The sequence below is a fragment of the Mytilus californianus genome, unplaced genomic scaffold, assembly GCF_021869535.1.
Source record: "Mytilus californianus isolate M0D057914Y unplaced genomic scaffold, xbMytCali1.0.p SCAF_2, whole genome shotgun sequence".
NCBI classification, from domain to species: Eukaryota; Metazoa; Mollusca; class Bivalvia; order Mytilida; family Mytilidae; genus Mytilus; species Mytilus californianus.
Window position 1 is genome coordinate 129,643,928 of NW_026262668.1, and position 27,468 is coordinate 129,671,395.

A 27,468-nucleotide genomic window follows, 5' to 3' on the forward strand; every position below is an offset into this window, starting at 1 on the left:
AAAATAATGGCAGTCAAAAATAAGAGATAAGAGCACTTTGATACCATGTGGAATGCACTTAAAGAATTATTTTTATAATTCAATTTGTCATTTATTATTTACAGATAATTATTGTCAAAACTAACATAATATATTATTGTATCTAATAGCACAACTTATTATGTACTGAAAATCTTACAGGATATTTTAACCTCTTCCTTTTTCATAAAATAATTTAGCCTTCTCATGTGCCACACTGTGATACATAAACATTTAACTCAAATTATCTTTTCTTCTGTGTTTATGTTCTCTTTTCGTATAAATATAAAACTGTATTTTCAACAATGTTTATTGTCATAAATAAATAGATATTCAAATGTATTGCTAATATTATTGTATGTATGTTTGATGTGTTGTATTTGTTGTAATTCTTGAAAATAATAAAAATAAAAAAAAAAAAAAAAAAAAAAAAAAGAATTGTGACATGGTGTTGACTGCTGTACACCTATTTTGACATTTTTACCTATTTGTTTTATTCACGCATCGTTGTCAATATAATGGAATTTGATGTGACTGTCATACAAGTGAGAGGTTTAGCGCTATAAAACCAGGTTCAATCCACCATTTTCTACATAAAAAAATGCCTGTACCAAGTCAGGAATATGACAGTTGTTGTCCATTCGTTTGATGTGTTTGTGCTTTTGATTTTGCCATTTTGATTAGGGACTTTCCGTTTTGAATTTTCCTCGAAGTTCAGTATTTTTGTGATTTAACTTTTTTTGAAAAGCTTGTTATTTTGAAACGGAGCAGCAAACATCCTTAAGGTGGATGCGGTGGGGGGGGGGGGGTCTTAATTAAAATCCATAGAATTTTTTGATAATTTGTCAAAATGTAGTTTTTATCATGCTTTTTTCCAAAATATAATAAAAAGTATGGGTCATTAGATAAAATGTGAGAAGATAGCTCTTATAACATGCTTTCAGATAAGAAAAAGAAAAAATGGGGTCACCGGACTTGTTTTCTTGCTACATATTAAAATAGGTAAATTATCAACACTTTCTATTATAAAAAATTCTTTATCTGAGTTATCTCCCCTTATGTGGCAAAGTTGAAAAAAAATGAATCAAACAAAGATATGGTGTTTTTTCAGAAAATACAGCCGTAAATAGGATAATTTTCTATATTAACATGAAAAGTCTTACACATGAATTACATACTACTCTCAAAATTTGCACATTCCATTAAAGATCTAGACCAATTGTTATTTGCTACTGTGGATTCATTATTATTCGTTGGATACCAATTTTCGTGGATTTCGTGTGTATAGGTGAACCAAAAAAATTAAATGTTCAACGAATGACAAATTTCCTATAAGCGTGTATGCCGACTTCGCCAAAACCACGAAATTAGATATCCAAGAACATGCAAGTTTTCCTTAATCCACGAAAATTGGTACCCACGAAAATAAATGAATTCACAGTACTTCAAAATCCAAGATGAAGGAAGATACCCCAGCAACACTTCCAACCATGCAAGGGCTTTATAACCAGTCAAGGTAGTTAAAAACTGCCACCTTAAAGGGTTAATGATATCAGTTTTGTAACATTGTGATGGTGATTCATAACAGCTCAATGATAAGGAATTCAATTTTCATTGATAATTTTATTTCATATTTGCTCCATTTAACCATAAATAGCATCATAAAAATGAGATAAATGTCTATTACCAGATAAATACCACTGAAATAAATCATAAGTTAGGCAAATAATTACATCATCTTCTATTAGCAAATAAAATGTATAATAAACTAATAAGGAGTTTTATCCAATGTATAAGTATTTATTTATTGCACTATTTCTGTACTGTCTTCATTCTTTGTTCTAACTTCTCTGTATTTGTCTTAATGGCATCTGTATTCTGTTTAAAAGTTTCTTGAATCTACAATTAAAACAGAAAATTGATACACAATTCTCAAAATAATGCATTTACTTATATTAACACAAAAGAATAAAAAGTATAAACAAAGTCAATTACATATTCTGCTCTAGAACTGTTTATAATAACTATTGTCCCTAAAATCTACCCCACAACTGTATATCCTTTATAAACACACAGAAACAAAATTTGTTACTGAGGAAGAATTACTTTGGGCAAAGACTATATTGTTACCTTGTAGAAAATGTTGGACGCAAGTCCATAAAATCCCTTTAATACTGCTGTTCAAAATAAGAATATATGTTTAATTTAAAGAAAAGAAGGCATACAGTGGTGCTACTGACAATCATTCTTTGATAATGTTTGATACATGTACATGATGTAGTAACCCTCCACCAGGACTGAATGTACTTTGATTAATGCAACAATAACCATATTTATCCTCACAAGTAAACTCACACTGGATATTTTACTAATTTGAATTGTGCAAACGTTTAGCATATAGTTCAAATAAGCATTTACATTTCCAAAAACATAACACATTCCCATATTATTGTAATAAATTTATAGGCAAAATAAAAAGTAGCGGTTCTTCAATATACATTTTCCACAGAGATTTCTTCTGACTTACACGGCTGATTTCATGTATTATACCCATCAGTCAGCTTGTTACCAGAAAAAGATGAATAAACATCCTATTTCTAATTATTAGGAAACCTTTTCCACAACAGACTGGTGCCAACTTTGCATTTGTTAACGATTCTACCCATCACTCTGTTCATGACAATATTTACCAACCCAAGATAGCTAAACTTTTAAATGCAAGGCTTACCGGCTATATTTAAATTTGAAAATTAAACTGTGTTCAAGTTGACACAACTGTTGAGAAGATGTTCTTTAGTTCTGTTCTTGTTACCCAAGAAAAATGGGAATGAATTCTGAACAGATATATCATGTTATGGAGGGGTATTTGCAAAAAATACCAGTCAAGGGACGGTGAAATTTCCCAAGCCACTAGGCGAGGGGAATTTGGTCCCAAGACTGGTATTTTTCGCAAATACCCCTCCACAACATGATATATCTGTTTAATTACACCGAATAGATTTTGATTGAAACTGTCTGTACATGTGAAGGGAAATCGTAGTACCGCGGGAATTATACATGTACGTATACGCGTTAGTGCTGTCTTTTTGTAACGTCATGGTATCTATATGTGTAAACATCATTGTTATACCATCATTAAATCGTTCATTTGTATAGACATTTTTTCCCCTCTTTATATGTATATATTTCTGACAGTTTTCGGTTTAACTCAATCAATAGTGCTTAACCATGTTGTCGGGATAAAGTGAGAAAGGTTCTGAATAATTTTGGCAGGAACTGGCTCGCGAGGGTAAAAAAGGAATATCCAAAATGACAAATACCACGGCAGAGAGGGGAATTTGAGGCAATTCACCGGCAGTGGTGAAAAACAGGCAAATTCGTTTGAAATGAGGAAAAAATATTAGAATATGCGAAAAATACACTGGCTAACAACCAATCAAAATCCGGCATTCTTATATAAGGTGTAATTATACATTCAATATCAGAAATTTTCAAATTAAAAATAACTGAATTTACCTGTTTCAATAAATCTCCATGTGAATGTAGACTAGAATTAATTTCTTGTTGTGCTGTATCTAAATATCCCAGTGTTTGGGTCATCTGTAGTGCTGTAAAATCAAACATATCTCAAATAAATCCACTTTAATTCTTTCAAATTATTAATCATTATCATTTAATTATTTCTTTTTCTTTTGGAAAGAGCCAAGAATTCAAACTGAAAACTTGCAGAAGATATTTAGAGGTCAATATATGACTGCAACAATAGGCAGAATATTCCAAGCCCTTCAACAATAGGCAGAATATTCCAAGCTCTTCAACAGTGTATTTAACAAATTAGGCATTTCACACACAATACTATGTTTAATATTTTTAAAATAACAAATAAAACGAAAGAGCCTTTAGTGAGCAAGCTCATATACCCCAAGCCCCCATATAAAGGTGAAGAGCTTATGGTTTACTGGCATAGTTTCTGTTTACATTAAGGTATAATTCTATCCTGGCTACAATAATTGATAAATATTTTAAAGAGTTCCCCTTCCAAAAATTGGAACCTCATTTCTTATTTTTATTATACTGTGGATTCATTAATATTCGTTTGATACTAATTTTCGTGTATTTTGTAGGAACAGTGGAACCACGAATTTAAATGTTCAACGAAATACAAGATTTCTAAAGGAATGTATGCAGACTTCGCCAAAACCACGAATTCAAATATCCACAAATATGCAAGTTTTCCTCAATCCACGAAAATTGGTACCCACGAAAATAAATGAATCCACAGTAATGGAACTCATCTGATGTTTTTATGTGTGAAACTTTCATCCAACTTTAAAGAGGATCCAAAAATAAACAAAAATTTTATCATGGCAACAATAACTAATATCTACATAGAAAGGCTTCCCATATTAGATTTTTCTGATTATCAAGCTTATCAGGGGTTTTGATAATTAAAAACCTTCATATAAATCTAAAGAGGATCTGACAAAAAATTAAGGAGGTTTCCTGGATATAATAATAAAAAATTATAATACTCAAAACAATGTTGTAAAGATGTTTGCATGTTTTATTACTGATGACACAATTTAGAGTTAGTCAAAGACATGTAAAGACAATGACTGGCTAACCAAATTACATCATCAGCTACTTCCAGATAAACTCTGTGGGAAACATGACTAAAACTAATGTGATATAACTTTTCATATGAGAGAGGATGTCTTTTTTTTTACATTATACAAGATGATTTCCTACAAACCTTGTTCATGTAAATCCTTTAAAGAAACAAGTCTATCTACAACCTGGGGTAATGTATCAGACACTGAATTCCACTTCTTCACTAATTCATACAACTCCATCAACTGAAAAGTTTTTATAACAGGAATCAATTTGAGTTTGTTTGTAAAAGTTATAAATCAGTATACTTGAAAATAAGAAACAATTTTCCATAAAACAGCCAAATGGTGTACATAATGGACACAACGTTCACTGTTAATGCAGTTCTTTGGAAATAATTCTGGAATCAATCTTCTGTGAATCAAGCTAACTTAAATGATTGATCATTGCACATATCTCCATATTGTAAGCATGACAGATTATACAAGACAATTTTCAAATAATTCCAATAATAAGGGTCGAAATTCATAACAATAATTTCTAATCAGCACTCATTTTAAGAACTCATTGAGATATTGCTTATACATTTGTAATGTTTAAACCTTGAATATCTTTTTACCAAAATCTGCAATAAATGTGAGGGTGAAAGTACTTACAGAGCCTTTCAAAACATTAACATATATTTCTAAGTGCCATAACTCAACTAGAAAAAAATGTTCATTTAGTACTGTTTTTGCTTTTATTCATATAAATTTCTTCTAAATCTGTCAAGAACTGTATGGGTGAGAGAACTTATAAGGCAATCTTAGAGATAATTTGTATTTCCAATATAATTTTTCTATCAATACACCTGGGTTGAGATGGTTCAGAGAAGAGGAGCTCGCTATGTATCAAACAAACATCATAACCACTCCAGCGTTAGCATGATGTTACAACACCTTAAATGGACATCCTTAGAACAAAGAAGGAAAGAAGCCAGACTCACAATGCTATACAAAATAGAAAACAACAAAGTGGCTATGTCAAAGGAAGGTCGTCTTATACCACCGAAAAGACTGACACGAATCATGCATGACAAATGCTTCCAAGTACCATCGGCATCCTGTGATTATCGTAAACACTCATTCTTCCCAAGAACTATCCGGGATTTGAACGCTCTCCCTCCTGGGGTCGTATCAGCACCGTCAGTCGAGGCCTTTAAAGCCTCAATCACAAAGCTGAACTAAAATTCAAAATTTTGGGAGGAGGGGGGTGGTCTAGTATGAGCACCAAATCCATGGCAGTATAATCAGTTTGTTGATTGTGGCCATTATCTGGCAGAAGAAGCAGAAGGGTGGGGGGAGTCTCTTCCTAAATAAAGCTATACACAGATATGCAGCTCGTATGGGTCACTTTTTTTGGAATGTCAAATGTATCAATGGGGTGCAATTTCACAGAGTCAGTATGTCAATGAGTAGTTCTTTGGCAATGGGTCATAAATGCTCATTTTCTGTCAAGATGTGTGTAAAAACTGTACTGATCTTTTATTCTAATAATATGAATGATCCCATGTGGTTAGCATCTAAATAAGATATGAGATATTGTATGTTTGATAGCTAGGAAATATATGAATGGGTTACAATATTCCTATGAAATATATGTATGGGTAGGGATTATCTTAAAAATCAATATATGAATGAGGGTTGTTTTTCAAACCCCAGCCGGACGTCTGTACCCAAATTTGTATGTTGAGACCCCCGCCCCCCGGTGAATCAATTCTGATGCCTTTTGAACTCCTTCTTAGGGGCATAATTTTTCGTATCACTTATATGCGAGTTGGTTCACTGTATTTCATGCTTAAATTTTTTAATTTATCTGTACTATACTGTTTTACCTACATGTTATTCATTAATATTATCTTTGTTTGTTATTCATTAATATTATCTTTGCTTGTTATTCATTAATATTACCTTTGTTTGTTTTTCATTAATATTACCTTTGTTTGTTTTTCATTAATATTACCTTTGTTTGTTTTTCATTATTTTCTTGAGCTGTTTTCTTCTCAGCAATTTGCGTAAGTTTGTGATTTACACCATGAAGTCTGGCATCAACTTGTTCAAGACTTGTAGGCTCCAGTAAAGATAACTTGGAGTTAACTACAGATACAGCTTCCTACAATAAATGAGATGTAATGTTCCTTAAAAGGTAAATATATATCTGCTTTAGCATGACAATTATTCAATCAGAAGATAATGACTATCTTTCACATTCTATGCAATACAAAATGCTTCCTACATCAGAAGTTTGCTTTTTTAAATGTAAGAGAATCATAGTGATGAATCATTCTATAATTGTCTTGATGATCTTAAAATGACCACTACCCCCAATCTTCTGTTTTAGCCAGACCTGCTCATCAAGATTTAAACTGTCTGTTAATCAAAGATCAAAAGCAGCATACAATATATAATTCATTCAAAAGGATCCTAAAATAATGTGTACTTTCTACTGTTTAAAACTTTTTTGTTTCTTACATCTAAGTATGTGTTTTGCATCTTTAAAATCATACTCTTAAATGACAAATGTCAAATCACAACAAAATACACTCAATCAGTATTTTGATATCAATGACGAGAGTTGAAATATCAGAAGATTTGGACAACCAATTATTTAATATCCAGAAACAAAATCATAATTTTAGGGAATCATTTTCATAACTTTTAAAGCTTCTGGCTTTATTGCATGGTTTATTACATTGTGACATCACTTAAAAACATTTCCTATTATCATAATGACACCTTGTTCCACAACTCTTTCTCAGTTATCCTTATACTATAAGTTCAAATCTTACCAGTAAACATTTACTATCTGTATCTGCAGTCAATATACTCTGTAAAATACATAATACAACTAAATAATTTACATTATGAATGAATGAATCTAATTTTAATTATGCACAACCTCCAACCTCTTTGACACTTTATCTATAAATCATATATTTCCACTGTAAATAAGTTGCTAACGTTAGACTAACAAGATTTCAATCAGACATACTAGAAGTCAAGTTGTCAAAAAATTGCTAGACTAACAAGATTTCCATCAGTCATACTAGCAGTCAAGTTGTCAACAAATCGCTAGACTAACAAGATTCAATCAGATAAACTAGCACGCATGATTTTTTTATTAGTTTTTATTGGCTTTGAACTAGTGTCAGTAACTGTGAGTACTCTCAGATCTGTATTTAGTGGTTTTTTTTGTTGTTGTCAGGATGTATAAATACCAGGATTTTTATAGTTTGTTCTTATGTTGTATTGTTACACCACTGTCCTAGGTAGGTTTAGTGCCAACAAACTAGTTTAACCTCACCACATTCTTTATGTGCCTGTCCCTAGTCCGGAGCCTGAAATTCAGTGGTTGTCGTTTGTTGCTGTATATCATAATTGTTTTTCAATCATTGTTTTGTACATAAATCAGTGTGTTATTTTTCGCGTTTTAATTGTTTTACATTTGTCATTTCAGGGTCTTTTATAGCTGACTATGTGGTATGGATTTTGCTAATTGTTGAAGGCCGTACAGTGACCTATAGTTGTAAACTTCTATGTCATTTGGTCTCTGGTTGAGAGTTGTCTTATTGGCAATCATACCACATCTTCTTATTTTTTATAGCAGTCAAGTTGTCAACAAATTTAACTTTAACAAATGTCTTCAAATTTCTATATTCTATCAGACTTTCTAACAACAGTACAACTGTTAAAAAAATTAAGTACAGTGAGGCATTTCTTATCTAAAACATGAAAAGAAACTGATTTATTGAACAAATATTGATCTTACAAGTTTTTCAGGATTATGGCCTATTACTGCTTCCAGTCTGTCCAACCTCTCTTCTAAACTGGCCATCTGAAGCATGATTCAACAAATTATACCATGTAGAGATGAAACAAAGAAAACATTTATGTAAAATATTAAAGATAAAGGGAGTCCTGGACTGATTGTGACTCAAACCAATCTCCTAAAACTATAAGTGACTAACTGTCACAAGTACATTAAAGCTTGTTACGACCGCCCAGGACGAACCCTGGCAAGTATGGACACAACATTCAAGCTTGATACAGCTCTGAATTTAGATTGTGATTACATATTTGACACAGCATAGGTTTCTGACACAGAATGAATGTGGTCTAAGAACTTAAAAATTGGAACTTGGCCATTTACCTATTATGGTCCAATATCATATCTAAATACATGGTTAGATTCAGCATATCAAAGAACCACAAGAATTCATTTTTTGATGAAATAAAACAAAGTTTAATTTTGGACCCTTTGGACCGCAATGTGGACCAATTTAAAAACGGGGCCGAAATTCCAAAATCTAAGTTTATATTCAGCATATTAAAGAACTCCAAGAATTAAAGACTTTGAATTAAACCCCCATTGAAATTTGTCAAGAAATAAGCAATTTACATGTATATACAAAGTATTAGAAAAGTATTGTTTTTGGCCCCTTTCTCCTAAACAGTTAGGGCCATAACCCCCAAAATCAATCCCAACCTTCCTTTTTTGGTATGGAACCTTGTGGTACAGTTTCATAGAGATCCATAAGACTTATACTCAAGTTATTGTTCGGAAACCAGAAAATCCTTGTTCTTTAGCCCTTATCCCTAAATGGTTTAAGCCACAACCCTTAAAATCAATTCCAACCTTCCTTTTGGGGTATGGAACCTTGTGGTACAATTTCATAGAGATCCATACATTTATACACAAGTTATTGTCCTGAAACAAGAAAAATTGCTTGTTTTTGGACCCTAATTCCTAAACAGTTAGAACAATAACCCCCAAAATCAATCCCAACCTTCCTTTTGAGGTATGGAAGCTTGTGGTACAATTTCATAGAGATCCATATACTCAAGTTATTGTCAGGAAATGTCATTGGACTAAGATGACGACAACATTAATCCGTTATACGGCCACAAAATTGTGGTTGTATAAAAACTGGTTTTTGAACAAACTTAACTTTTCTTAAATAAATAAAAAAAAAAACACAAAAAAGGACACTTTTTACATATGATGGTTACATTTATGACAAAAAAAAATGTCAATAAAAATCTTCCTGATACGAGGTCTTAGCTCCTGACCAAAATTTCCCAATTTCCTGATCTGAGTTTTACAGTCTATCACATGCATGTATCCGACTTTCTATCAGTATATAAAATAAAATTGTTATAAAGAAAGAAAGAATTTTGCCTTTGTTATGACATTACCTTAGCATTTCTAGAGAACTGTGCTTGTTCTGGTCTGTGGTATAATTCATACATTACACAGTCTTCTCCCTTGCCATCAGGTGTCTTTTTAGATTTGTCTACTGGTTTGTAGGACTGTAACTGTGTCATAAGTCTCCTGAAATATTGATCAAACATAAAACTTTACATATTTTCCATGTTTATTGTGTCTATTTGTATGATTTAATTATAAAAGAACCTTTTTATGATGATTTTACATTGTGTGTAGTATAAGCATACCTTTCATCATAACTTACCTATAAGAATCATATAAAAATTCATATACCTGTCCCGATATCTCATCAGCAGCTGTATTAAGTTTTATCTTATTGGATATTTTTTCTTGAGAGAATATGATGTTGATGGCAGAACTTTGTCTCTGATAAATTTATTCACAACGTTTTTTGAATCAGGATGACTTAAACTTGACATTTTTTGTAGACAATTGTTTATTGTTGAATACAGTATCTTGACCTTTCAATCTTTTTTTTTTGTTGGATTGCTGTTTCGTTGTCTTACAGCTCACATCAACTTTTATTCATTCAATTAAAATTTCAACACATGATTATTTAAGGACATGAGATCTACTGTTTAACTTTCAGTAAAAATTATTAGTATAAGAAAATTAAAGAAATTTGAAATTCAGAATATGGAGCAGTCAGAAGTACTTTGGTCAAACTATAGGTATATATATTAAGTAATCACTTCTGTAAAGCTCCTTGTGGATCAGACAGGTTCACTGTTGTATCAGGTCCCAGTAATTTTTCTAGTTGTAAATCACTCAGCTGATGCTGTAAATACTCCAGCTGTTTACTGAAGGCTACAGGGTTCAGTTTCTCTGTGTTAGCTTCCTCTTTTACATTCTCCTGTAAATAACATTCAGTCTTTTAGTAAAATGTAATCTTAGGCCACGCCAATTTAATTCCTTGATCGAAGGACCCGCCCGCACATATTTTTTTCTAAATGAAAAAAAAATACTTTTAAATATTCCTGCTTCCCGCATCCGTAAAAGTAATCGTGTCTGTTTCCAGCGCCAGTATTTTTGTAAACATTAAAAAAAGCAATCGCCAGAGTGTTTTAGTCAATGTCAAATCTAACCCTTTAAACTGTTGCGAGCATTAACACAGATTTCTTATCAAAGTCAAGGACGATTCTTCACAAAACATGCTGATTTTCGTTGTTAGAATAAAGAACTTAGAAATTTGAAGGAGATGTATGTGCTAATACAGACACCTTTAAGCAAAACTATCCATACTCGCTGCATTTTTATGCATCTGTCCTAAGTCAGGAGCCAGTAGTTGTCGTTTATTGGTGTGGTTCATAGGGGTTTCTCGTTTTGAAAATAGATAAGACCGTTGGTTTTCGTGTTTGAATTGTTTTACACTAGTCATTTTGGGGCCCTTTATAGCTTGCTGTTCAGTGTGAGCCAAGGCTCCGTGTTGAAGGCTGTACTTTGACCTATAATTGTTAACTTTAAATATAAATACATTGTGACTTGGATGGAGAGTTGTCTCATTGGCACATCTTATTTTTATACAAAGATCAAAATGAGAACACCAAAACGACAGATACACAGACAACCAACATATAACACAAAAAACTAAAATGTACACACATCAATGAACAGCACGAACCCCTAAAAACTGGGGGTGAACTCAGGTGTTCCGGAAGGATGAGCAGTTCCTACTTCTTGAAAGACACCCGCTGTGTTGCTAGTTTCAAGTCATGTCCCATGAAGGAGGAAAGACATCTATGACAATTCAATGGAGATCATTTAAGGCAGTTGAAATGATTATTCAATTATTCAGTTCAAGATTTGATGTTCTCAGAAAGTAACAGTAATACAAGTAATTGCGGTCCTATAAAAATATAATCGCTCGCCTTTACTTTTTAAGCTTTGCCTCAAAAGTTTGCAAATAAAATTTTTTCTTATTAAAATTTTCAAATCGCTCGCTCGCCCCAATTTCTGGAGTGGAAAAATCCGTAAAACAAGATTAAATTGGTGTGGCCTTATCAAAATTTTTTATAATTTTCAAATGCAAATGTTTTTAATTTACTAGCATAAGAAAATATAGTTCAAATACAAACTTTAGGTTTGATTCAATGGCTAAAGAAAAGATAGTTTAAATACAAACTTTAGGTTTGATTCACTAGCTAAAGGAAAGATAGTTTAAATACAAACTTTAGGTTTGATTCACTGGCTAAAGGAAAGATAGTTGAAAAACAAACTTTAGGTTTGATTCACTGGCTAAAGGAAGGATAGTTCAAATACAAACTTTAGGTTTGATTCACTGACTAAAGGAAAGATAGTTCAAATACAAGCTTTAAGTTTGATTCACTGGCTAAAGGAAAGATAGTTGAAAAACAAACTTTAGGTTTGATTCACTGGCTAAAGGAAGGATAGTTCAAATACAAACTTTAGGTTTGATTCACTGGCTAAAGGAAAGAAAGTTCAAATACAAACTTAAGGTTTGATTCACTGGCTAAAGGAAAGATAGTTTAAATACAAACTTTAGGTTTGATTCACTGGCTAAAGGAAAGATAGTTCAAATACAAACTTTAGGTTTGATTCACTGGCTAAAGAAAGGATAGTTTAAATACAAACTTTAGGTTTGATTCACTGGCTAAAGGAAAGAAAGTTCAAATACAAACTTAAGGTTTGATTCACTGGCTAAAGGAAAGATAGTTGAAAAACAAACTTTAGGTTTGATTCACTGACTAAAGGAAGGATAGTTCAAATACAAACTTTAGGTTTGATTCACTGGCTAAAGGAAAGATAGTTGAAAAACAAACTTTAGGTTTGATTCACTGGCTAAAGGAAAGATAGTTCAAATACAAACTTTAGGTTTGATTCACTGGCTAAAGGAAAGATAGTTGAAAAACAAACTTAAGGTTTGATTCACTGGCTAAAGGAAGGATAGTTCAAATACAAACTTTAGGTTTGATTCACTGGCTAAAGGAAAGATAGTTCAAATACAAACTTTAGGTTTGATTCACTGGCTAAAGGAAAGATAGTTGAAAAACAAGCTTAAGGTTTGATTCACTGACTAATTTAAAGAAAGTTCAAATACAAACTTTAGGTTTAATTCACTGGCTAAAGGAAAGAAAGTTCAAATACAAACTTTAGGTTTGATTCACTGGCTAAAGGAAAGATAGTTGAAATACAAGCTTTAGGTTTGATTCACTGACTAAAGGAAAAAAAGTTCAAATACAAACTTTAGGTTTCATTGACTGGCTAAAGGAAAGATAGTTCAAATACAAACTTTAGGTTTGATTCACTGGCTAAAGGAAAGATAGTTCAAATACAAACTTTAGGTTTGATTCACTGACTAAGGAACAAAAGTTCAAATACAAACTTTAGGTTTGATTCACTGGCTAAAGGAAAGATAGTTGAAATACAAGCTTTTGGTTTGATTCACTGACTAAAGGAAGGATAGTTCAAATACAAACTTTCGGTTTGATTCACTGACTAAAGGAAAGATAGTTGAAAAACAAACTTTCGGTTTGATTCACTGGCTAAAGGAAAGATAGTTGAAATACAAACTTTAGGTTTGATTCACTGACTAAGGAACAAAAGTTCAAATACAAACTTTAGGTTTGATTCACTGACTAAAGGAAAGATAGTTTAAATACAAACTTTAGGTTTGATTCACTGACTAAGGAACAAAAGTTCAAATACAAACTTTAGGTTTGATTCACTGACTAAAGGAAAAAAAGTTCAAATACAAACTTTAGGTTTGATTCACTGACTAAAGGAAAGATAGTTTAAATACAAACTTTAGGTTTGATTCACTGGCTAAAGGAAAGATAGTTCAAATACAAACTTTAGGTTTAATTCACTTGTAGAGACTAGTGTAGTGTTGTATGAAGAGAAATGTCCACCTATCAAAATATGTTTTAAGTATTATGCTATTACAGTTTGTGTTAACAGACAAAGCAATACAAAGTTCCAAGTATTTTACCTTAATTCTATTTGCTTCCTCTGCAAGCTCCCTAATCTCATGTTGTATCCTTTGGTACTTCTGTTGTGGAGTCTCTATTTTTCCTTCTTCCAGCTGCAGTAATAAAGATTAGTGTAGTTCTATAACTGGTTTGATCTACATACATTCTATAATCTTTTTTTTTTTTTTTTTTTTATCTAAAATCTGATTTATTGCACTATTGCTGTTATAATGAATACCATGTCTACAGCATTTGACAGGGCACCCCTGTAGGATTAGTTTTACTGAACAAACAGGGAGATTGCTCAGTACATTAATAATAATAAATTGTTAGATTTACATTCTATGTATCAATACAACAGATTACTTCAGAAATTAATTTCCGGAAAAATTACAATCGTGGACCGCTTTGACTCTGTATATGTTAGTTGACCTGGTCATGACCTGTTGATCAACGATCATACGATGGAGGCAAGCTGACTGGCGAAGCTGCTTGTACTTATTATTAATTATGTAGGTATACATACTTGGTTGCGAATTGATGTGTTTATATCAGTTTAGTTATTTGTGAATATGTGATTTAAAAAAAAAAAATAAGGATGCTTTTAGGATAATTGGGGTTTAATGTTTTATCACTGATCATGATCATGACGAAGTCCACAACACGTGGTCTAAAGATTAAATAATGATGAGACACATGTATTGCTGAATAAATATAGCATATAACATATATGCATAAAATAATAATTATATGTACAAGCTTATTTCTTTCAAAATGTTACCATGTTTAACTCCTGTTAGTGTCGAAATATTTAAATAGTTCAAAAAATCTTTTTTGAACAGGGCATATACATCAAGATTTGTAGTTTTATAATTTGAAATGTGAGTACACTTGTGGATGGAAAATGTAATGAGTGTTACCAAAAGATTTATGTCATAATAATTGATGTCACAGATTTTATATCCTACTATGAGATTTCTGTAGTTTAGGATATGATGACCAATTTTAACTTTATTTAATAGTATTTTGATCTTTTCCCAAAAAGCTTCAAAGTATTGACATTCCAGAAAAAAATGTTTATAATCTTCTGTTTCATTACATAAGTCACATTTACTGTCTTCTTTTATCTTCCATTGAAAGAGCTGTTGTTTACAAGGAAGGATATGATGCAACAATTTCCATTTAAATAGTTTTAATCTGTTATCTTTTAAATAAGTAAATACGAAATTTAGCATTGATTTAATTGGGATTAAAGAATCTAAATTTAGTACACGTTTCCATTTTAAGAAACCTGAAGGTATGTCTTCATTTCTACTATTAATGTGTGTGTATATCTGTTTTGTTTCCATTGCTTGTAAATTTGTTATTTTATTTTTTTCTTTTGTCTTAATACAAAGGTTAAGTTTATTTTTTACTTTTGATTTTATTGATTGATCTGATTTAAGTGTCTTGAGCCATTCATTTGGTATAGCGTATTTAATTTTTGAAATTTCAAACATTAAATTGGATTTTGAGGGTATTTTATTAGATATTATATCTTGAGAGATGTTACCATTCTGGTCAATAATATCATTAACATACATAATACCTTCTTTTATCCATTTTATAAAAATTAAACACTTTCCTTGAAACTTTATCATTTTATTTCCCCATAAGATTTGTTGTCTAATGTTTTTAAAATTCATCGTGAGTTTGGTGTTATTTAAATTTTGTACTTTGAACCAGGATTTTACAATTTCTAAGTAGAATTTTGGTAAAGTTTTATGTAGGTTTTGTATGGAGTAAATGTTATCTGGATTCATGTAAAGTAACATGAAATTAGCACCAAATTTATTTAAGTAAAATGTCGGAATCACTTTCCAGTTAGCAAAATTATCTGCAGTTAGTCTTTTAATCCATGCTATTTGTAGTGCAGTTATATGATTGTCTATATCTGTCATCTTAAGACCTCCATCAGTAGTATCTTTGCTTAATGTGGTTCGTTTTACTTTTTCTTTTTTACCATCCCATATAAAATTATAAATAAGGGTTTTAAACTGTTGAATAAATTCATGTGGTAGGTTTGTGACTGAAGCCAAATATGTAAGGTTTGGTATAAGAAGAGATTTTACAATTGTTATTTTACCTATCATTGTAAGATTTCTTTTTTTCCAATTACTTATTAATTTGTCACATTTTTGTATTATTTTTTCAGTATTAAGCTTATCACATTCAGCTCGATTTGTTCCAAAATAAACTCCTAGACTTTTTATTGGTCCTTTATTCCATTTTATGTTTTCAAACTTATCTTTACAGTGTTTTAATTTTCCTAACCAAATGCCCTCTGTTTTTGATCTGTTAAGTTTTAAACCTGATAGTGTTCCAAAGATTTCAATAATATTAAGAGTGTGACATACTTCATTTTTTGATTTTAGAAAAAGTGTTGTGTCGTCAGCTAATTGTGAGATCTTTAAACTATGTGTTTTAGTATCTAGCTTAATTTGAAAACCTTTGATGTTGGTGTCTTGTCTTATTCTGCAGGACAAAATTTCTACGGCAATAACAAAAATCAGGGAACTTAACGGGCAGCCTTGCCTAATACCGCGCTTAATGTTGTATGACGATGAGACCCACCCATTGTTTAACATACAACCTTTTATATCTTTATACAGAGTTTTAACCCATTTTATAAAAAGATCTGGAAGTCCAAATTTCTTTAGTGCTTCATACATAAATGGCCATTCCAATGAGTCAAAAGCTTTGGAAAAATCTATGAAGAGCAATGCTCCTTCAATATTATAGTATTCTGCATGGTCTATTATGTCTTGAATCTGACGAATGTTGAAACCTATATACCTATTTTTTATGTAACCATTTTGGTCACTATGGATAATTTTAGTTAGTATTGGCTTAAGACGTAATGCTAAAGAATATGCCATAAGTTTTGTGTCAACATTGAGTAAAGTAATTGGTCTATAGTTGTCCAAAAGAAGAGGGTTTCCTTTTTTATATAATAAAGAAACTACCCCTATTTTTTGTAGTGTGCTCATTTCTTCTTTTTGATAGCATATGTTAAATACTTTTACAACAATTTCTTTTAAATTTGTCCAGAAGGTTCGATAAAATTCTACACTGAGCCCGTCAATACCTGGTGATTTATTTAATTTCATGGATTTAATAGCTTCTGTACATTCATTTATAGTAAGCTCCCCTTCTAGATTTTGAGTTTCCTCCTGAGAAAGAGTTTTATCTACTTTTGTTTCTTTTATATATTTTTTTATTTCATTTTCATTAGGATCTGTACTTTTATATAAGTTTTCATAAAAGTTTTTTTCTAACTTTAGAATTTCAGATGAATCTGTTATAGTTTCTCCTTTTTCATTTGAAAGGGCAGAAATATTTTTACGAGTTTGTCTGGATTTTTCAAGGCCTATAAAAAATTTTGTGTTTTTTTCTCCTTCTTCTGTCCATTTTACACGCGATCTAACCTGAGCTCCCTTTGCTTCATTTATGTAAAGGTTTTCTAGTTTTTTCTCAACATTGTTTATTTTATTTTGAACATTATTATCCTGGAAGTTTTCTACATTTTCATTCAATTTTTTTAATGACAGTTCTAATTTAATTATTTCATTTTTATTTTCAGCTATAATCTTAGAAATATTTATTCAAGTATTCAGTAACCTGAACATTGAGACCATGGCCAGATGACAAAGACTGTGACAAAAATGATCATGAACAACCATCATACAATTTGTTGTTACCTTTTTAAAGTTAAATGCAAGAATTTAAAAGGCCTAATGTAAAATGTGTAAGACAAAAATTGAAAAAAAATACTTAATCCTTATTAACTTCTAATCTTCTATAATAGATTTATAAGAGTTTTAGATTTTTAATTTCACTGGACCGAAAATTCATATCATACCATTTTCAGGTATGATTAAATGTATTATTTTTTTTTAAGAGAGTGTTAAAATTACTATACAGAAGAAACAAATTAACTTCTGAAATGTTGTGTCAATGAATTCAAGGAGAACCTGATACTAACTCAATATTACAATGCTGTTGTTTAATTTTGTGACAGAATATGAGAACTTGGCACTCTGTATGTTTGTATATTCAAAATAGATTTTCAAGTTTTGAACATTACTAAACTCCTGTTTACCATCTTATTTATCTACCATGAGATTCTTTAAAAATATTTTGTTCAAATGTAGATCATGCCAAAAAAAATGAATTCTATTTCCTGAAATATTTTATAATATACCCAATAATATGGTAATTGCTTTTAATTTGTTAAGATATTGTTAAACAAACAGTACACTTTCAACATATATCAGTTAAAGTGACTGCTTTTTTTCCTTAAAGTTTATACACAAACCATTTCATATTCTGTTTTATCTGCATCGTAGCCTGTTCTTCTTGAAGATGTAATTCTGTCTGAAAAGTCTGTTATAAAATAATAACTTATGTATAATATATAAATATATATATGAATGACAATGTAAAATATTTCACCATAAGTGGAAAAGCCCAAGACAGATATAGATTCAAAAGCAAAATGTGGAATGTTATTTAACATTTAAAATCAATGTTTTCTATTTGCTAGATCATATATATATTATGGATGATAAAATAACTACCATTACTAATTCAATATAAAAGTTGTCTCAATTCAACCATTTCAATCTGTCAGAAAATAGCCTACTCCATACCTGCCACCTTTTCAAAATCTCCATGTGTGAATTGAATCGCAAGAGGACCTTATGCTCCTCTTATATTGTCATAAGTGTTTTTAATCTGCTACTGTATTGTTTGAATTAGTATATATGTGCTTAAATACCCTTTTTTGTCGAGCCTTCGACTTTAGTCGAAAAAGCGAGACATAGCGATCCTACATTCCGTCGTCGGCGGCGTCCACAAATATTCACTCTGTGGTTAAAGTTTTTGAAATTTTAATAACTTTCTTAAACTATCCTGGATTTCTACCCAACTTGGACAGAAGCTTGTTTATGATCATAAGATAGTATCCAGAAGTAAATTTGTTAAAAAAAAAAAATCATTTTTTCCGTATTTTACTTATAAATGGACTTAGTTTTTCTGCCAGGAAACAATACATTCACTCTGTGGTTAAAGTTTTTAAAATTTTAATAATTTTCTTAAACTATCCTGGATTTGTACCAAACTTGGACAGAAGCTTGTTTATGATCATAAGATAGTATCCAGAAGTAAATTTGATAAAAAAAAATTTCAATTTTTCCGTATTTTACTTATAAATAGTTTTTCTGCCAGGAAACAATACATTCACTCTGTGGTTAAAGTTTTTAAAATTTTAATAACTTTCTTAAACTATCCTGGATTTGTACAGAAGCTTGTTTATGATCAAAAGCTAGTATCTAGAAGGAAATTTTGTTAAAAGTTGTACCTGTTTATCCATATTTTACTTATAAATGGACTTAGTTTTTCTTCCAGTTAACATTAAATACAGTCTGCAGTTAAAGTTTTTAAAACATTTATTAGATTCATAAACTATCCTGGATTTATACCAAACTTTGACAGAGGCTTCTTACAATCAAAAGATAGTATCTAAAGGAATATTTTTATTAATTTTTTTCCTCATTTTTGTTGAGCCTGCAATTAACAGCAAAAGTAGGCGAGACACTGGGTTCCGCGGAACCCTTACAAATTTTTATCTTATTTATATGCTTGTTTTAAGGTTTTAAGTTTATATATTAAAGAATTTCAAAATTCAGGTCAACACCTCTCATGGGGGATATCCCACATAAATCGGGATAGTTGGCAGGTCTGCTACTCAGTTTTTATCAAATTCACTTTATTCAGCAGAGAGTAGTCAGGCCAAAAAAATGTAATGGTTTACAGGCTAAGTCTTAATTTTGAGTATACAAATACCAATATATAAATATGAAAATAAGTACTATTATAACCAATAGCGACAATGGTTGGTTCTGCTAACCATCAATAAAACATAAAAATATACTTCATGTAATACTATTACTAACCTATATTTGTTGCTTTCATGTAATACTATTACTAAACTATATTTGTTGCTTTCATGTAATACTATTACTAACCTATATTTTTTGCTTTCATGTAATACTATTACTAACCTATATTTGTTGCTTTCATGTAATACTATTACTAACCTATATTTGTTGCTTTCATGTAATACTATTACTAACCTATATTTGTTGCTTTCATGTAATACTATTACTAACCTATATTTGTTGCTTTCATGTAATACTATTACTAACCTATATTTGTTGCTTTCATGTAATACTATTACTTACCTATATTTGTTGCTTTCATGTAATACTATTACTAACCTATATTTGTTGCTTTCATGTAATACTATTACTAACCTATATTTGTTGCTTTCATGTAATACTATTACTAACCTATATTTGTTGCTTTCATGTAATACTATTACTAACCTATATTTGTTGCTTTCAGGTAATACTATTACTAACCTATATTTGTTGCTTTCATGTAATACTATTACTAACCTATATTTGTTGATTTCAGGTCTTTGCCTTTAAACTTGCCCAGGGCAGAAGATGTGTCAATGTTTGATTTGTCTATACTTTCATTTTCTTCTTCCTGTATATATATCAAGAAATTATTAGACAGAATCTTTTCTCTTTTATCATGAATAGACATAAAATTAGCCTGTTATTGCTCAATGCATAATGTTTTGTTTATTTCAAAAGAAGTGATAAAGTCTGAAAAATTGAAAACTATCACATACATGTAAGGGTATTGATTACATGAATGCAATCTTTACTCCAAAATCTAGAGGCTCTAGAGAGCCTGTGTCCTCACCTGGATCTATGTGCATTCTAAACATTGACGACTGGAATATAATTCATTGTTATTCATTAGTTTTTTTTTGTTGATAATGTCATGCTTATCATTTTTGCTGTTTACATCTTTCTTTATCTATTACAGTTTTTGCATAATATGCCAAAAAAGATCGGTCAAAACCATCATTAAAGAGCAATAACTCCTATAAGGAGTTGCCCAACAATTATGTCAATATGATATTACAGATCCTGTCATGCCGGTCATTTTTGTTGTTTACAAGTTTGCCTTTATCTACTTTAGCTTTGGTTAAAAAAGGAAAAAAATGATAACTAGATGTGTCTCAAAAAGTTGAAAAATCTGCAATTTCAACAACACTTGGACACAAACATGTATGGATAGTATCCAGCTCTCAAGACCAATACTAGTTTGATGAAAAATTTCCTTGATCATGTTGATCAATGAGTAGTTAAATTTCAAACTATCAGCAAACAGGAAGTGGATGTACTGCAGATGTACTGCAGATGTGTTGAAATGACATAAAAATCAGCATAGCGGAAAGAAACATAAACTTGATCTGTAACACATCATGGTTAATTCACATACCAAAAATCAGCCCAATGTCTGAAGGCTTTTAGAAAAAAAGTCTGGATCACTGTGATTTTCTTTTTTTTTTTTTAAATAAATCTTTTATTGCACATTTCTCTGCTGTTTTTACAACTTACACGACTCACTGTGATTTTCAACAATTTATCAAAGTCCAAAGTGTGTAATTTTGGCAAAAATTAGCAGAGCAGAACGAAACTTAAATTTGATCTGTAACTCATCATGGTTAACTCACATACCAAAACATCAGCCCAATATCTGAAGGCATATAGAGAAAAATCTGTATAACTGTGATTTTTTTAACAATTTATCGAAGTCCAAAGCCAGTAATTTTGGCAAAAATTAGCAGAGCGGAAGGATACTTAAACTTGATCTGTAACTCATCATGGTTAACTCACATACCAAAAATCAGCCCAATATCTGAAGGGGTATAGAAAAAAAGTCTGTATAACTGTGATTTTCAACAATTTATCGAAGTCCAAAGCCCATAATTTCGGCAAAAATTAGCAGAGTAGAAGGAAACCTAAATTTGATCTGTAACTCATCATGGTTTACTCACATACCAAAAATCAGCCCAATATCTGAAGGCGTTTAGACTTTGTTGCTGGGCCATAAAAATCCTCCTTTTGGGTCAAAAATTCCTGTAAAGGTAGAGCAATGATTTTGCCCATGTTGATTCATTTGTAAATCATTTTTGCAATCTTAACTTTCTATTTAGCTATTATAGTTTTCAAGATAATATGCCAAAAACACATAAATCATTATTCAATGGGATTAACTTGTGCAAAGAGTTGACTAGTTCCAATTGGCACAGTAGTTCAGTGGATATGTTTATAAAAGTTTACTGACGACAAAGACAGCAGACACCAAGGGATGAAAATATCCCCCTTATCTTTAAGACTTCATGAATATGCAAAGCTTAATGAATATGTAGTACCTACCTTGACTTCACTGGATGTCTGTAAAGCTTGTTCATCTTCAGGTAATTCATCTGTTTCATAAACATCTGGTGCACCTATATCCTACAAAATATCAACAGTTCATAAACCCTGGTGAACCTAATAGCCTACAATATATCATCAGTACATAAACATGATGGCGATAATAGGTTGATGTTTAACATCCAGTTGCAAATATATTATATATCAGGACAAGTAAAGAATGATGCGGTAAAAATACATGGAATATAAACCCTGCTTTATAGTCGAGTGACACAAAGAGTCATGTCACTGACCGCCACGAAATAGCACAATAGTGCTGAAAGTGGTGCTAAATACAATCAACCAATAAACTAAATCCTAGTTTATTATAGATGTTATCTAACCCTGTGCATTAAAACTATAAAAAAAAGTTGTATTTTGTAAAATTTTAATCTTGCTTATTGTGAAGTTACAATTAACCACAATTTAATACCATGTAAACTATGACGATGTTGTTATTATGTCACCCGATCGACAATGTCGGGTGAAATATTGCTTTTCCTCTGTTTCTTTTTCTGTATTATTATTATTATTATTATTATTATATTTCCACCTAATTTTGTCCGGACGTTTTCTCAGAGCCAATGGAACAAATCTAAATGATTGGTAAGTATAACAAGGAACACTAACTTTTGCGTTGTCTTGTCTACTTTTGCTGTTGTCTATGTTTTCAGTGTGATAGGGGAATACACATAATAGATTTACAGTTAATGAAATAAAACGTTTGAAATGTATGAAAAAAGTTATTCTTATTATTATTATTATTTAAAATTTTACTCTAGATACTATCTTTTAATTGTAAGAAGTTTCTGTCCAAGTTTGATAAAAATCCAGGATGGTTTATGAATCTAATAAATGTTTTAAAAACTTTAACTGCAGACTGTATGTAATGTTAACTGTAAGAAAAACTAAGTCCATTTATAAGTAATATACGGAAAAAACTGTTTACAAAATTTCCTTCTAGATACTAGTTTTTGATCATAAACCAGCTTCTGTCTAAGTTTGGTACAATCCAGGATAGTTTAAGAAGGTTATTAATATTTTAAAAACTTTTAACCACAGAGTGAATGTTATGTTAACTGGCAGAAAAACTAAGTCCATTTATAAGTAAAATACGGATAAACAGGATTTTTTTTTTACAAAATTTACTTCTGGATACTATCTTATGATCATAAACAAGCTTCTGTCCAAGTTTGGTAGTAATCCAGGATAGTTTAAGAAAGTTATTAAAATTTCAAAAACTTTAACCACAGAGTGAATATTTGTGGACGCCACCAACGAAATGTAGGATTGCTATGTCTCGCTTTTGCGACAAAAGTCGCAAGCTCGACAATAAAACGGAATTATTGACCAATACTGCAACAGAAGCTGTTGTAACTTCAAATTTTACTCTATTTGTCTGGGTTGATGTTGTCTTTGAAGCCACTTTACATTCAGTTGCTGTAGTCTTCAGTTTTGGTAAATAATCTAAATAAGTATTGCACTGTGTACTTGGATCTTTGTTGCTTTTATTCATTTTCACATACTGATAATCAGTAAAAAACCGAAGGAGATTAATTAGCAGTTATCTGTTTTATGATAATATTTTTACCCATGATTCCATACTTATAAAACGAGATTTGGGAGGACCACCTATGGCACTTTCCACTGATAATGGGAACATCGTGATCGCCTTACTACATTGTATATAGCACAGCTTGCACACTTCCCCTAGTAATGGACTTCTGATATGACATATACAACATGACAAATAACACATGAATAATGTAAATAAAACATAATGCAATTAACAAGAAAAAAATAATGACAATGAATGATATGGATATGCTATCTACATATAAGTAAAAGTCATTTTTTTGATATTTTAAACATTTGACATCATAATTAACGAATAAAAATTGCATGGCGCCAGAAGGTTATTCAGAGACAGATTTTGGGTTATATGGACCTTGGAATTCTTACTGATTGTTCGAAGATGTCGTTTACACCTTTTGACCTTCTGTCAACTGTAGTAACTCATTCATAAATAAATGGAAAATGTGTCCCCATGGACACAGATGATGCCTTCACTTGCACACAACATTATAAAGGGACATAACTCAAAAACAATAAAAGTGACGCTACCCAAATTTGTACTAGATTTGAGTTTTGTTGTAATAAGTATTGTGTATAGGTTTCATAATGTTTGGTTGGGGCAACCTTAAGTTTCAGAACGGAAACTAAAAATTTTGCAATTTTTCGATTTATAAAGGGGCATAACTCGATAATCATAAATGGTTAAAGTGACGCCACCAAAATTCAACTTGATCTGTGTTTTGTGGTAATGAGCATTGTGTATAAGTTTCATAACATTTGGTTGAGGCAACTTAAGTTAGAGAACTGTAACTAAAAAATTTTGCATTTATTTTTTCAATTTATAAAGGGGCATAAGTTTCATAACATTTGGTAGAGACAAACTTAAGTTAGAGAACTAAAAATTTTGGAATTTTTCCATAAATAAAGGGGCATAACTCTAGAACGGTTAAAGTGACGCCACCAAAATTCAAACTTGATCTGTATTTTGTGGTAATAAGCATTGTGTATAAGTTTCATAACATTTGGTTTAGGCAAACTCAAGTTAGAGAACGGAAACCAATTTTGGGACGTACGGATGTACATACAGATGGACAAGGGTAAAAGTTAACCCGCCTAAAAAACAACCTGAGGTTGGTTATAATATTGTAACCGGAGAGCATGGATTCATTACAAAATCGCTTGTCTCCACCGGGACTCGAACCTGGGACCTCTGTGTTACAAGGCAGCGTGTATACCGACTGAGCTAAAGAAGTACTTCCTTAGCTCAACTGCTTACGACTTACTAAGTATCTACCACATTTACTAAGGGAAGCAATCCTGTCACAATACAATTTCGATTCTACATTTGTATGAGTCTTCTATGAATGAACTGTTCAGGGGGAAAACATGTCATGGGACAATATGACATGAGGATATCTGCTTTGAGACTTTTTTTTATTTTTCTTGGAAAAAGCACCGGTTGGAAGATCATGTATTGCAGGACTTCTATCATGTTCATGATATGCTGGATCATGAGTCATCTGATGTCTGAACTGGTGAAAACTTACACACCTGACAGGATCAGGAGCTGGTTCGTTTTGTGACTATTTAAATGAAAAAAGGATTATATATGTTAGTGCAAAAAACATTAAATGATCAAAATCAATTACAATGCCTGGTAAATTAGCATATTTTGGATCTGCCATCTTCTGCCTCTGCCTCCGTTTCCGAATTATTGATTAATTTGACAGAATAACTTCCGGTCGTAATTCATAGTGTAAGAAGCGTTTTACAAAACTGTTATTCAATGTACCGGGTGAAAGACTCCTTGTTCAATGAACTTTTAGAAATTGAAAATAGACTACACGTACTCATTGCCAAAATATCTTCAAAGATTGATGGTTGAAAATGTAAATTCAACAAAATACATTTATCTAGTTTATATGCACAGACTTTCATCTACTCCTGCGTTTTGTCTAATTACATTCCCACATTTATTTGTTTTTTTCCCCATTCTATAGACAACTTCAACTTGCACCAGAGGCAGAGACATGATGCGCATAATGCCTATGATAATGGGCTATTCCAACGGAGCGTCTTTTTACCACAGAACACCACAGAATACCACAGAACACCACAGAACACCACAGAATACCACAGAACACTCAAAATATACCACAGAACATAAAAACAAACAACAAAACAACTTAAATATGCAACATAACATTAAAATAACTTTACAAAATGCATTAAATAATATTAATTAGACGGTAAATCTATTCATCAACGATCGCAAACCGCATATCGCCGAATAGCGCAAAATTTGTTTTTGTTTTTGTTTTATCGTATTAATTGTGACCTAAATATATTATTTCAGTTATTAATTCAACAAATCATATGAAATGAAAGATTAAAATATCAAATATATCTACATTGAACACGCCGAACAGAAAAGGAGAGTCCATAACATGACAACTCCGCAAACCACCGTCATCGACACCCTGAGTGACATCCCATATATATTTTATTCATTTTCTTCTTCTTATATAAAATAAGACAAGAGACAAATATCAAAATCTAACCGACGGAAAGAGATTAAGAGATTGAGGACTTTGACTGATTACTTATTATGAATATATTTAAATTTTATTTGAAATGCATCTATGTTATGGTCATTATTTAGATTAATTAAACAAAAACAACCCACTAATGAGGTCTGTGTTAAAAATTGAAAAGAACAGATGGCTTATATAACTCAATCACGCTGTCAAAAGAAACGGAAATTTAAAAGAAGTCCTACATAACTTTTTGTTTTATTAACAATGTCTCAGAAGAAGTCATTTCACATTTTTTGTTTTGTTAGCGACGTCTCAAAACTTGTGTTAGACAATTGAATTGTGAAACCATAAAGTACTGGAATCACAATTGCTTCCTGTAAATGTTATTGGATCATCTTTTACTTCCGAAAAAAATAATTGGACAATATTTTATTTCCTGTTAATATCATTGGTCAAATTTACGATTGGCTCCAAAATTTTTGTCAGCTTTAGATTGTTGGAAAGCAGTCCAAGAGAAGTCACATGTTTTTGAAGATGCGCCACCTGGAAATAAGTCGAACACATGGTTCTTAGTTAACAATGTTGATAACATGAGTAGAAAGACAAATAACCGTCATTCCAAATATTATGATGATTGTGGCATATGGGAATCTTCAAAAGGGAAGGTCTTCCACCAAGACTACTTATTATCAGACAATTTCCGGACCATATTTCTGAAAAATGACCAATATTGCACAAAAGTTAGACAGGGTGGAAAGACATTATTTGTACCGATAGCGCCTCAACCAGAATCTACATCCATTGTTACTATGCACCGATATAGTACAGTACTTAAAGATAGCAATTCTTTTATAAAACACGTCACATGGTTTAATTCGTCCTTTGCAAATGATTTACCATCCATTGCAGTGTATGAATATTCTGGTACCTACTCTTTAGAAAATGCAAAGAATTATGTAAGAACCCACCCAAAAGCGTTAGAAAAAGTTGTAGACGAATGTGCATCAAAAGATAGTAAAGAGGTTTTCATACAGATGAATAGAGACAATTCTATACATGCACCCAGAGATACGAAACAAATAAGAAATGCCAAGTATCGGAATAAACTTAAAACACAGCCTGCTTATGCTAATGTTGCGGATGAAATTCTTG

General features: G+C 31.3%; 2 protein-coding genes across 14 annotated transcripts in view; one reads left to right on the forward strand and one right to left on the reverse strand.

Annotated features, from left to right (window-relative positions):
* Window positions 1–1,626: 1,626 nt before the first annotated feature.
* On the reverse strand, window positions 1,627–25,519 carry LOC127731020 (dynactin subunit 2-like). 13 transcript variants are annotated; one of them, XM_052239751.1, is made up of 13 exons: window positions 25,429–25,519; window positions 22,166–22,246; window positions 20,324–20,417; window positions 18,181–18,248; window positions 13,844–13,936; window positions 10,587–10,747; window positions 9,864–9,999; window positions 8,437–8,502; window positions 7,457–7,495; window positions 6,631–6,780; window positions 4,772–4,874; window positions 3,535–3,626; window positions 1,627–1,917 (listed from the first exon to the last, which is right to left on the reverse strand). In XM_052239751.1, exons 1-13 carry the CDS (start codon window positions 25,462–25,464, stop codon window positions 1,831–1,833), a joined length of 1,206 nt encoding a protein of 401 aa, XP_052095711.1. In that variant the 5' UTR covers window positions 25,465–25,519; the 3' UTR covers window positions 1,627–1,830. The 13 variants fall into 13 exon arrangements, with proteins under 13 accessions (XP_052095711.1, XP_052095723.1, XP_052095712.1 ...); XM_052239763.1 differs by lacking the exons at window positions 20,324–20,417; window positions 22,166–22,246; window positions 25,429–25,519 and adding an exon at window positions 20,288–20,299; XM_052239752.1 differs by lacking the exons at window positions 20,324–20,417; window positions 22,166–22,246; window positions 25,429–25,519 and adding an exon at window positions 20,252–20,266.
* Window positions 25,520–25,555: 36 nt separating this feature from the next.
* The window catches only part of LOC127731022 (serine/threonine-protein kinase 16-like), a 28,658-nt gene continuing 26,745 nt past the window's right edge, over window positions 25,556–27,468 (forward strand). Inside the window, exon 1 of the mRNA XM_052239764.1 lies at window positions 25,556–25,668. The gene's annotated coding sequence lies outside the window, so the exon portion shown is untranslated. The remainder of the gene's footprint in view (window positions 25,669–27,468) is intronic.

Excerpts from the sequence above, each read along its gene's own strand:
- LOC127731020 (XM_052239751.1), bottom strand. The coding sequence starts at position 25,464 with ATGGCAGATCCAAAATATGCTAATTTACCAGGCATT. Across the intron at positions 20,418-22,165 it reads AGACATCCAGTGAAGTCAAG|GAAGAAGAAAATGAAAGTAT; the intron begins GTAGGTACTACA and ends ATATATATACAG. Across the intron at positions 13,937-18,180 it reads ATAAAACAGAATATGAAATG|CTGGAAGAAGGAAAAATAGA; the intron begins GTTTGTGTATAA and ends TTATTACTGCAG.